We start from the raw sequence: 12107 nt of genomic DNA, 5'->3' as shown, positions 1-12107 counted from the left end.
GCATGCACCACCACGCCCAGCTTCTGTGTGCATTTCACTAGTATTATCTCAATTCTCCCAACAATCCTTGGGGTAAATATTAGCTTTTCCTCCTAAATGCTAGAATCATATAAATAACTGTCTTCTTGATTTCTCTGGAGAATTTGTGGACACCTTAAACTCAATAAGCCTGATCTTCCTGGGATAGCCCAGCATGACTGGGCAGGTTTTGCTCTCTACACAGTTGCACGGGGACTGTTTTCAATCATAGGTCAGCTCTCAGAACACACCCAGCTCACCAGCCTGTGAAGTCCTCCAGCCTATGTAGGATGAAATCCAAACCAGCTCGTGAAGGTTTACCTACATTGACCCAGCCTGTCTACCAGGCCTCAGTTGTACCACTCCTTAGCTGCCCTGCTCGATCTCCTTGGCACTAGCACTTTTTTCTTTCATGTTTGCTCCTAAAGCTCACCTGTTCAGAAAGCCTTTCCTCCCTCTGTGCTACCCAGTAGAGTGGAACTATTTTTTGCTAATTTAAAAGTAAGCTCTAGGAGAGCAGAGGACTTGTTCATTCTATTTGGCTTTTCTTCTCTAACTTTTAACAATAAGACTTGCTACACAGCAAGAAAGAGTTCAATAAATAGGTTTTACATGAAATACTTTTCCCAAACATGAAGGTTTTGAGAGTCTATACACATTTTTCAAGGTTCTAAAAGCTCATGTGCTAAATCCCACTCACAGGATCTTGGCCCCAGCCCGCAAAGTTCTCCCTATAATGTGGAGAATGCATTGTAATACATTGTTAAGACAGATGGAGAACTAAACTATTTTGCAGTGAACTCATCAGTCTCCTTTGCTACTCTTCTCTGTCACTCCCAATATCCCTTCTCCTTCTTTGTCTGCTTAAGTCAGTGCATTCTGGCACAGGAGTTTACTACAAAAAAATGTCCCTCTGGCTCTTTTGAGTTTTGTTAGGCTTGGCTACTAGAGACTAGAGGTTGGAAGAAGAAGAAAGTGGAGGTAGAGAAGTTGGGCTCTAGGTTTCTGGTTTCAGTTGGGCAGTCCTGTTCCCACAGCTCCATGCTCCCTCTGAGATTCAGTAACACTCTTCCCTCCCGCTGCCCTTTTATACCCAGCTGTAGTAACAACCTCCTGCTGCTGTGTACCCCTTCCTGAATCTCCAGCATTCCTTCTTGGTTGCCTTAACCCAGCCTAACTCTTCTCAATCAAGTCTTCAAATACATTCTGCTATCTTTCAGGACACTGCTTGATATACACAGTTCTAAAACTTTCTACAATATACTTGCATTCGTGACTACACGTGCTCAAATATTTTTATATTGTATGATTTTTATAACTACAATTACATGCAATGCACAATGATGGATCTGAAAAGTAAGCCAAACTACATTTTGCGGGGAGTCTATAAAGTAAGTCCAATGATAACAGAGTCTAAACATTCCTGGAAGTCTATCTACAGTTTATATGGTTGTACCTGAAACCAGTCAATGGTACAGCAGTTGACAAGAGCAGGGAACTTCCTAAGACGATTCCGAAATGCATCTCCGATGGGACTCATAGCCAGCACCACGTGCAGCTGGTTGCGGCAACGATCAATGAACATGTTGAAAAGAGCTACGGGGCTGCCGTCCGTCTGTTTGGTTTTATCCCGTTGGCGATCTAACTGACGCATCTTTTCACAGATCTCTTGCTTCTCATCTAATGCAAAGAGATTCGGAACCTCCCCAGCATTCAGCAGATTATTGACATCTTCTAGAAATGTCTCTTTTTTAATCTGAGTATCTGTAAATAGGAAGACACCCTGCATGTCTCCTTCGGCACATTTTCTTAAGATCACTTTTAAATCTTCGCGCCACTCATTGTTCCCGTAGCCCTTGGAGATCTCAACATGGAAAACAGAATAATCACACATGTGGGCAGCGAGCCGGGTGACAGACTGCCTCCCGCTGCCCCCGACCCCAACCAGCAGGGCATGGCTCCGGGGCTGCTTCAAGATCCGGGAGATTCTGCTGATGTGTTCTATGGCGAACCGGAATAAGACGAGGTTCATGGGCTTTTTGCTCATGTTGTTGTATTCTTCCAGGTGAGTTTCCACTATCATCCGGAGACCGTCCACGTTGGCCACTTCCCTGTAGTTGGTATCTTCCCGCTTGGGATCGTGGAAATCACAGAACATTAAGCTTCTTAAGTCATCCTCCTGTACCACGCCATCATTATCGAAATCCAAACTTTTAAAAAGCTCATGGAAATTTTCATGCATGTGGCTTTTCAAAATTTCTTGAATGTAGTTGATAAGCCAGCTTCTGTCTGCATTATCCAGAAGGCGATCGTAGTAAACTCTAAGGACCTGTATAGTTTTAAAAAGTTATTTTAGGGGTGAATTCTTATTTTTGAATTTTTATTTCTAGACTATAAGTTATAAAATAATGTAACAACACTGTCAGAAGATGTCTGTAGGTTTGTTAAAAGCATAGTCAAATAATCAAGACTGACTTGCAGTGGTGTTTATTTTAAATATCAGTTTTGACCATACTGACTCGGGAACATTTAGTAGCTTGATCTCAGTGGTGCTTACAAGGCTTGTGAATGTACAAAACCTCCTGGAACTGTATCCTTAGCAGTGTGCCCCTCACATAATGAAAAGGAGACGGGGTTAAGGAGCACGGATGCCCCAGGCACCAGGGGCACTGTGCTTCAGTTAGCAGGGGGCCTGGGGGCTACCTTTCAGGAAGCACCTCAGATGGCCCCTCTGCAGGTGTGCTGACAATATTTGAGAAGCTCTGCCTCAGGTTCTTGAAGTGATGGGGAGCGTTCTGAGCAGGATTAATGGCAATGTGTCCTTTTCTGTAATAATTTTTATTTAAACACTCAGCACATACTTTGATCACACCCTATATGTTGAAGTTCTGAGCTTCAGTGTTACTGTATTTGGAGATAAGCAGATGATTATGGATAAACAACGTCGCAAGGCTGGGCCCTGGTGTGCTAGGACTGGTGTCCCCAGCATGCGCTCTCCTTGACCTTCCCTCCTCTCCCTCTCACAAACACTGATGCCGCCTTGATTTTGGACTTCCAGCATCCAGAAGGGTGAGAAAATTAATTTCTACAGTGAAGTCCTGGGCCTCAGCATTTTGCCATGGCACCCCAAGTAGACAAATCCTCACATGACATAAGCAGTGCGGGTTTTTGCCAGCAGGATGTTGGATCCTGACTCAGCACTGGGAATTGTGGCAAATCACTCAAACAATCTGCACCAGCTCCTTCACCTATAAAGTGGCAGTGATACTCTCTACTTTGCAAATCTCACAGATTTGCACCAAAAGTGACAACATGTGTGAAAACAAATGCTTTAGAACCAAAATGTGTAATTGTTATAAACCACCTTGGAGTCAGGGTAACAGTAGTGTTGGAGAACCAGGGTCTTCACTGTCAAATCAATGATTTAATAGTACCGTCCCCTTCTCCAGCAACGGTGGCTTCACAGGCAAATGGTGTGCCTTACACCTTTCCAAACCTCAGCCAGTTCAAAAGCTATTCATGGAACAATCTAGTTTTCCAGCATATGGAAATGTCCACTCCTCTGGATCGAGGTGCTGAGGACTTCAGACAATACTCCCATGTGAGAAGAGAATGAAATTAAACCAACGCCACATTTCAGGATTATCGCATGACCATGAATCTAGTGTGTTACCATCTCGAGGTAAGGTAACAAGAACCTGAGGCAGAGCTTCTCAAATATTGTCAGCACACCTGCAGAGGGGCCATCTGAGGCGCTTTCTGAAAGGTAGCCCCCAGGCCCCTGCTAACTGAAGCACAGTGCCCATGGTGCCTGGGGCATCCATGCTCCTTAACCCCGTCTCCTTTTCGTTATGTGAGGGGCACACTGTTAAGGATACAGTTCCAGGAGGTTTTGTACATTCACAAGCCTTGTAAGCACCACTGAGATCAAGCTACTAAATGTTCCCAGCACCTCTGCAGCCCCCTCCTGTTCACACCCCGTGTTCCTGACCCTCCCTCCGCCACAGGGACCATTGCTCTATCACCACTTCCCATGCTTGTATTTTTTATTCTCTTTGAGGTAGGGTCTCGCTATGTAGGCCAGGCTGGCCTTGAACGTGCAATGATCCTTCTGCCTCAGCCTCTCGAGTGTTGGGATCACAGGCATGTGCCACCACGTCTGGCACGTCCCACTTTTTAAAAGTTAACATGTGAAACTTTCTACTATAAATCTAGATAGCTGCAAAGGACATCATTTCTGGCACCCTTGTATTGTAATTTGTGCCTTGACTTTCATGTCAAGTTATTAACTGCAGATTTTCAAACTAAAGATAAAATTCATGTAATATAAAATTCATCCCGTTTTATAGTGCTGGAGATCAAATCTAAGGCCTGGTATACAAGTATACCCCTGGACCCAAATTCACTCTTCTAAAGTGCACATTCAATGACTTTTAGAATAGCCACAAAATAGTAGAACTATCCATCGTTATCTAATTCCAGAACTTTCCACCATCTCCCAAAGAAGTCTGCTAGAAGTACCTACTAGCAGACACTTCTCAACACCTCCCCCCACCAGCCCTGTCTATTAAGGTGCTTATTCTGGACTTTTCATATATGTGGGGTTGTCTGTGGTCTTTCGTGTCTGGCCTCTATTGGCATAACACTGTCCAGGTTTGTCTGTGACATAGGACACATCCCCATCCTGGATGAGGGTGGAAGAAAGCTCCACTGTGTGCACATGCAGCGCTGCATCTGTCCACATCAACTGACAGGTACTCGAGTTGCCTCACTTTGCTCTGTGCGGTTATTCATCCGTTCTATGGGGTATGCAGCTAGGAGTAGGATTGCTGGGTCCTATGGTAGTCGGTGTAACCTTTGGGTGAACTGCCGAACTCTTTTCCATATTACACTTCTACCAGCCATGTCCGAGGATCCCAATTATTTCACGACCTCTCCAACGCTTGTTCTCATTCGCTATGCTGATTACGGTCATGCTAGCCGTTTCAGGGGCCTTTGTGGGGGTTTTGGTTCCCCAATGACTAGTTGCATGGGACATCTTTCCAAGACCTTCCTGACGGCCTGTATGCCATCTTTGGAGAAATATCTAATCTCAGCCTTTGCCCTCTTGCGAGTTGGGTCGCATTCATCTGCTATGCATTCTGGATACTACACGCTCATCAATGACTTACGAGTGTTTTCTTTCAGTGTATGCGTTGTCTTTTCCCTTTATCAATAGTATCCTTTGAAAAGTTTTAATTTTGATGAAGTCCATTTCTCTTTTGTCTATGGGGGCTTTTAACACAGAATAACTAATCCTTTTTTATTAGCCCACGTCTGCAGTATGTCAGGATCACAATCAGGGGGCGGGGTTGGGGTGTGCACTGCGCATCTCCATTCTTTTTCTCTTCCTTTTCCTCCCCTCCCCCATCTCTTGGTCTCCTGCCCTTTTGCAGAAGTCCTTCCTCCCTGTTTTCTCTCAACTTTTATCTCGCTCTTTATCAATAGTCAACATTTAGCATGCGAACAAGGTAGTGTGCTCCCTAAAGCTTCAGAGCCTTAGAGAAGCCAGGGAGAAGGAGAGTGAGACATTGTAGGCCTTCAAAACTGCTCTATGAAATTTGGGTAGAGCATTAGCTCGGCCACAACACCTAGGAAGGAAAAAGACACCTACCATGTTCTCTGATATCTAGCGGGCTCTGAAGAAGCCACTCTTGAGCAAACAGAAATAAAGCACAGCTTAGAGCACTGAGTTCAATCACATCACATTTTTGGAAATGCCGAGAACAACGCACCAGAGTTTATTCTCGGCACTTGCAGATAAATCCGTAAAAAAAAGAACAAGATGTTCTTCCTTCCTGAAGTTCACATGCCGTGTGAGGGACCTGGACAATAAACATGAGGAAGGGACTCCGGGGCAAATGTGAGGGGAGGAGGAGACCAGGACCGACGAGGGCGGAGAGCATGCCGGGTGGGCAGGGGCTCAGGCTAGACTGCTCCGCGGGGTCAGGGTGGACCCCACTGAGGAGAGGCGATTGGATCCAAGGCAGGGAGGGAGCCAGCGGGGTCGGGGTGCTCAGCATCAGGGGATGCGGATGCTGTGAGGAGGAGGGCAGGAAGGGGAAGTGACCACACCCACTCCCTGAGCCACACACTGTCCCTCTCAGTACCTCAGAAGGAAGTAGGGCACCAACGCAAGGGTGCGAGCTGAGCCCTAGACTCATTATGATTTTGTGTGTGTGTGTGTGTGTGTGTGTGTGTGTGTGTGTGTACAATACATGTGGGAATAGGAAGTCGTCATTAAAAACTAGAATTATTTCTTATAGTTTCTGGAGACCGAACCCAGAACTGCACCCTTGGCACTGAGCTACAGTCCCCAACACTTTTTATTTCTTATTCTGAGACAGGGTCTCACTAGGTCACTAAGTTGCCTGGGCTGGACTTGAACTTGCAGTCTTCCTGCCTCAGCCTCCCACAACAGTGTGATTACAAGCATTCACTACCGCACCTGGCTTAAAAGCTGTAAGTTTCATACATCATAAACTTCATTAAATGCCCCAAGTGCCTGGCAGTCATTGTTAAAACTCAGCTGTCTGACTTCTCAAGCAGGACAGAATCCTAAAAAGACTACACGAGGCACAACAGCGCCTGCGAACAGCTCCTGGGGTTGGGCGAGAGCAGCAGCCCTCTCACCCCAAGTGACGGCGGCAGTGACAGCAGGGCGCCACCCGACCTTCCTCCCGTCTGTGTGGGGCACCTGGATTGGCTGAGCGCTTGCCACGTGCCAGGCGCAGGGAAAGCAGTGACTACACAACACCGCTGCTCTCCTACAGCTTCTGTGGCAATAAAGACATAAGCAAGAAACGTCTACAGCGCCCGCGGTGCTCAGCATCCGGGAGAATACGGCAAATAAGAGGTGCTGAGCTTCGGGGGCCCAGGAGTGGCCCAAAGGGACAGAGGTGATCGGTGAGACTGAAACAAGGCCTGGAGGACGCAGTAGGCAGGTGAGGGCTGGTGGGGACTGGGTCAAAGCCAGGCCCTGCGGCATGGGGTGCATGGGGCGAGCTGGGTCCTCACGGTGCTGCTCAGGGATGCGTTCTGGAGCGGTGGGTGTGCTGTGTGGCTCACAAGTCACAGCGACAGCCTGCTCCACACAGACCAGCGGTTTACAGAGGAGCCCAAGAGCCTCACCTGCCATGGCGCCAAGAACACAGAAGGTGCCATCTAGGGAGGAGGAGGCCCTGGCCCCAGCCCTGATGCCACCTGGCCTGGAGCCCTCAGCCGCCAGAACTCGAGCAATGAACCGCTGCTGATGAGCCACTGGCTTAGATTGTCTCTGCTCCAGCGACCCAAAGCAAGGCTCAGCGGCAGTGGCTCAGGGCCACCTGCCCTCTAGGCCTCTCCCTTTCACTGGCAGGCCGGCAGCTTCGCCTGGGTCCCCGCCGCAGGTTGTGGGTCAGAGCCTCAGGATCCCTTGTGCTCAGAACTCCCAGGTGCCTCAGGGGAGCCGGCAGGCGGGGCGGAGTGGATGGCCCTGGGATCTGCTTTGCAGGCGAGAGGGTCAGGGGTTCTACGACGCCTACAGAAACTAGGACCTGGAGCCTTCGTAACCTGCGCGTGCTTGTGGCATACAAGCATGGCATACATGCTCCCATCTTCCGGGTTTCCTGGCTACACGACTAAGTTACAATGTCTGTACTGTTTCTATATCACAATGGCTTGTGTTTAGACATTTTCCCTCCACCATTCCCGGTCTTGGCCCATTTAAAAGTGGAAGCATAATTTTTGCTGTGTGACTTTTTGCATTCTTTCTCTTCCTCTCCCTTCTCTCTCTTTTAAGTTTTTATAGCTTGTGCGTCTCTATTCCAAAGGAAGTTAGATATACTTTAGTCGTTCCTCTGCTCAAAGTATGACTTCTCAAACTGATTTGCTTTGGATTTTTTTCTTGTTTTAATCTTGTAATAGTACAAATAAATAATGTAAATTAATGCATTTACTTCTAAAAATATTATCTTGAATTATTCTACTCCAAAAACATTTTTCTTTTTTTACTGGTACATGTTTGTAACAGGTAATGATTACATTTGTAGGCATCAGTCCATGAACATGACATTTCTTCATTCATTTTATTAAAGATAGGAACATGCTATGCAGTTCAGGCTAGCCTTGAATTCATAGCAATCCTCCTGCTTCAGCCTCCCGAGTGCTGGGATTATAGGCGTGTGTCACCATGCCTGGCCTCTTAATTCATTTTTTATCAGTCCCCTCTTCTTTTCCTCCCCTTCCTTACATCTCTTGGATCCCACATATATATTTCACAATTCCCCCAGGGGTTAAGTCACTTTAAAGAGTTTGTTTTCATTTTTTTTGAGACAAGGTCTTGCTATGCAGTTCAGGCTGACCTTGAACTCACTTTGTAGCCCAGGCTTGACTCAGACTCGCAGCAATCCTCCTATCTCAGCCTCTGGGGTGTTGGGATTACAGGCATGCGCCACCACAACCAGCACTTTAAAGATTTACAAATCAACAAAAATTTCTTTAAAATGAAAGGCTAGGCATTTTAAACATCATAAGATATCTTAGAATTAATTATTTAACAGATTATCTTGATCATTGGCCATCACAACACCGAACAGCTACATACACTCCCAAAATAAATTGCTAAATCTTTCTTTTCCCTTACTTGTTGGCATAGTACATGTTTATTTCGTGCATAACCACATTTCAATAATGGGGAAAGTTACCTCGTGAACCCAAAGACGCTTCATCACTTCCTGGGTTTCTGCCGTCTCCGGTCTGGACAGACAAACTCCCTGAATGACACGGGAGAAATCCCGGAGGTTGAACAAATAGTGAGACTTAGCGGGCGTAGGCAAGAGATTCTTCATGGCGTCTTTGTACAGAGTCATCGTGCCATTTACAATTTGTTTGGTCAAATCTAGAAACTCGTCTGGAAACTTATAGCTTAAGAAAAAAATTAAATACAAAAATTAGAAACACACAATTATATCACATGAGTGATGCTCAGCATGACCAAACCGATGGCTGAATCAACCACACTGAGGTTCAGACTTCTCATTTCTCGCTTGATAAAAACGATAGACCTCTACTGCTGTGAAAGCTCTACTCCCCACTCCTCATTTTTACACTGTGTCCGAAGGGGCCCCTTGGGCTGGGCAGGATTGGCTGAGTGCACCTAAACCACTTCAACAAGGACGGAAGCACCAGCCCAGGCACACATCCCTGAGCCCGCCAGGGTCCCTGAGCCCGCCAGGGTCCACGAGACAAAAGCTTCCCAGCTTCTCCACCCAAGTGCCTGCACCACAGACTTAACGAGGGACACTGGCGAAATGGGGGATTTTGGAGAAAGAGAAGAAAATAAGATGACATCACATACCAGAAAAAGAGGAAGCGCAGCAAAACTGCCGGGCAGGATGGAAAGTGTGAAGGGCATGGTGGGGGTGGAGCAACAAGGGGCTCACTTCCCCAGGGAAGATGGGCTGGGTTTGACATCCAGCTTGCGAGGGAGCTGGCTGCTCCATCGGCACAGTGGGGCAGGGGTGGGGCTTTCCCAGCTGGGAGGAGCTCCAGGGTTATCTTGCTCAGGGGTGGGCCGGGGAGCCCTGCGGCTCTCCACGGTGCTTCTGAGGGACATCGGAGTCGCGTGTGAGCTCAGCACCGCTCTGCAGCATGAACTGCTCAGTTGCAAATGCTCAACCCAGTAACGCAAAGATGGGCAGCAGAAGCTGTGAGTGGCCTTGTGTGTTCTGCTGTCAGGAGGGGGAGGCGGGAGGAGCCCGGTGAGCTGTCCCTGTCCCTCGGGGAGGGATGCCCTCAAGGAATCCATCCCTGGAGAAACAGCACTCACACTAACACAGTTCCCAAAGACTTCATCCCTCGCTGTGAGAGAGCACACAGGCCTTCCATGACATACCAGATTTTTAAATGCCAGTTCAAGATCCTAGAGAAGATGGCAAACATGGATTTGTCACTGAATTCATTGATTGTTATAATATTGAAATGTCTCATGTATCGAGGGGTTACTGGATTCCGGCCACCACCTGAATATTAAAAAAAAACCGCATAGTTATGTTATTAGAATGTACCAGCAATTGCTCTAACCTTTTGCAGCTTAAGATAGTTTGAGAGATGGCAAATTCATGGCACACAGAGTTAAAAGCGACCGATTATCTGACGTCAAAACCATCTTCTCCTCTAACTCAAAATGTTGCTTTTCTGCTTGCATTATCTGACTGAGCTCAACTAAATGGACATAATCTCAAGTAAGGTTTACATTAGTAAAGGAGATCACACCACACAGGAAGAGCTTCTGCCCATGGTCTCTGCGGCTCACAGCCCAAAGCAGTAGATACTGTTTCACAGTCAGTATCTGGATGAAGCACCGCACAGCGTTACCTTGACCCTGACGACGCGGCCTAACCTTAGCATCTTCCCGCGTTACTGAAATCTACCTCAAGGCTGTCGGATCACCTAGTTTTCCTCCACTGTGACTTGGAATTCATTTCCCCAGCACCAGTCTATGTAGTAACTTCAGCTACTTGGCTGGCTGCTTGTATTTTTCAAAATCGGGGGATTATCTCACTTTCATAAAATTGGTTTCAAATATGAGGCTTTAGGTAAGTAGGCAAGAATTTAACGTATCATTTTAAAAGACATCATCTTTCAAGTGCGTGAGGCTGGGGATGTAGCTCAGTGCAGCTCAGCACATGCTTTACATGTACAAGGCCCTGGTTTGGTCTCTAGCACCAACATCAAAATAAAATTTAACATACAGACACATTACATTTGCTTTTTAAAGGAGATTCTATCATGAAAACTTTTCATAAAAGAGTGTTTTAAAGGGTATGATATCTTTAGTACATATTTTGTACAACGATCCAGGTACATGTTCAGTGTTTAAAGGCAGATAACTGCATTTCTTTCTACTACTCAGTTACACTGCCCTGTTTCTGAAAACACGCAGGATGTGTGGCCCCCTCTGCGTGTACCTAGGAGTCATGGCTGCTACACATCAGAAGAGCCCGGCTGTCTGTGAATTTGTTCACTGCCACTCAGCGCTGATTCTCCTGGGCAGTGGAAAGGGCGGTGCAAGGGCCGGGGCCAGGAAGGCGAGAGATGATCTTCCCTGGGTCTGTCTCCACCTCCTCGTCCGTGAGGACATTCACAAATAGTGCTACCTGTGGAAAATGCGTCCTGAGGGGAAGATCGCCCAGGGACTTGCCTACTCCTCTGTCCAGTGCCCACGCAGGCGGGGAGAAGTGGGCACATGAGTACCAGGGACTGCCTAGGGGCAGAGCTCCTGCAATCCGCAAGTCATTTAGCCTTTTATTTAGAAGAGGCAGAAAAAGATCAAAATGGACCAGGGAGCGTGTGAGGACAATTACTGATGGGGGGCAAACTGTCTGTGTGAAAGGTCAGCTGAAGATCAGGGTCTGGGGACAAATACCAGAAAGTCCCCCTGCTGCAGTACATTCAGAGAAGAAAAATGTGAAAGTAGAATACAGACATTTGAACTTAAAACCAAGGTGTGCTACTCAGACTTAAGACCCATCTTTTTTTTGTACAGTTCTGTACATCGCATTTATAGGGCCTCAGTGTCTTTTTTGTACAGTACACCTTGTTTATACAGCACAGTGACTTTTGCTGATTATACCGTACTATATTGCAGATTTATGTTCTGTTACACATTACAGTACTGCATGTAAGAGTGATGCAAACAGAAGCACAGTCACCGCATTGGAGTTTCTTTGACCATGTCTTTGTTCTACATCTTGTAACGTACACGCCATACACAATTGCTCATTTAGCAACCAGTCCACTTAACCACCTGGCCACAGATGCCAGCTCAGTTATTAAATGAGGAATATCAGTGCAGGCCTGAGGTCAGGAAGAGAGCAGTTAAAGAGCTCCACTTCCTTGAGTCAGGCCATTTTAGGCACACCAGCAGGAAGATTTTTATCTCCCTAGAGATTCCTCTGAACTTACATATTTCTCATTGGAAAAGGTAAAGTGTTTTTAAGGCTCTTTTTGCCATTTCGCACGTAGAGTCCCTTAGCAGCCAGTCTAAATGCAGAGATGGACAAGAACGG

General features: G+C 46.7%; 1 protein-coding gene across 2 annotated transcripts in view; it reads right to left on the bottom strand.

The window, feature by feature from the left end:
- The window catches only part of Dnah7 (dynein, axonemal, heavy chain 7), a 236519-nt gene that overhangs the window by 88621 nt on the left and 135791 nt on the right, over positions 1-12107 (bottom strand). For both annotated transcript variants that reach the window (XR_001233192.1, XM_005373280.2), the window contains 3 exons: positions 9932-10058; positions 8742-8961; positions 1475-2347 (listed from right to left, as the gene is read on the bottom strand). Coding sequence is in view for 1 of the 2 variants with exons in the window: in XM_005373280.2 (XP_005373337.1) it covers positions 1475-2347; positions 8742-8961; positions 9932-10058 (1220 nt within the window). In the remaining variant the exon portion in view is untranslated. The remainder of the gene's footprint in view (positions 1-1474; positions 2348-8741; positions 8962-9931; positions 10059-12107) is intronic.

The sequence above is a fragment of the Chinchilla lanigera genome, unplaced genomic scaffold, assembly GCF_000276665.1.
Source record: "Chinchilla lanigera isolate Chin_1 unplaced genomic scaffold, ChiLan1.0 scaffold00002, whole genome shotgun sequence".
Lineage (NCBI taxonomy): Eukaryota > Metazoa > Chordata > Mammalia > Rodentia > Chinchillidae > Chinchilla > Chinchilla lanigera.
Note: the sequence above shows the minus strand (reverse complement) of the source record. Positions and strands in the feature narration are given on the sequence as shown.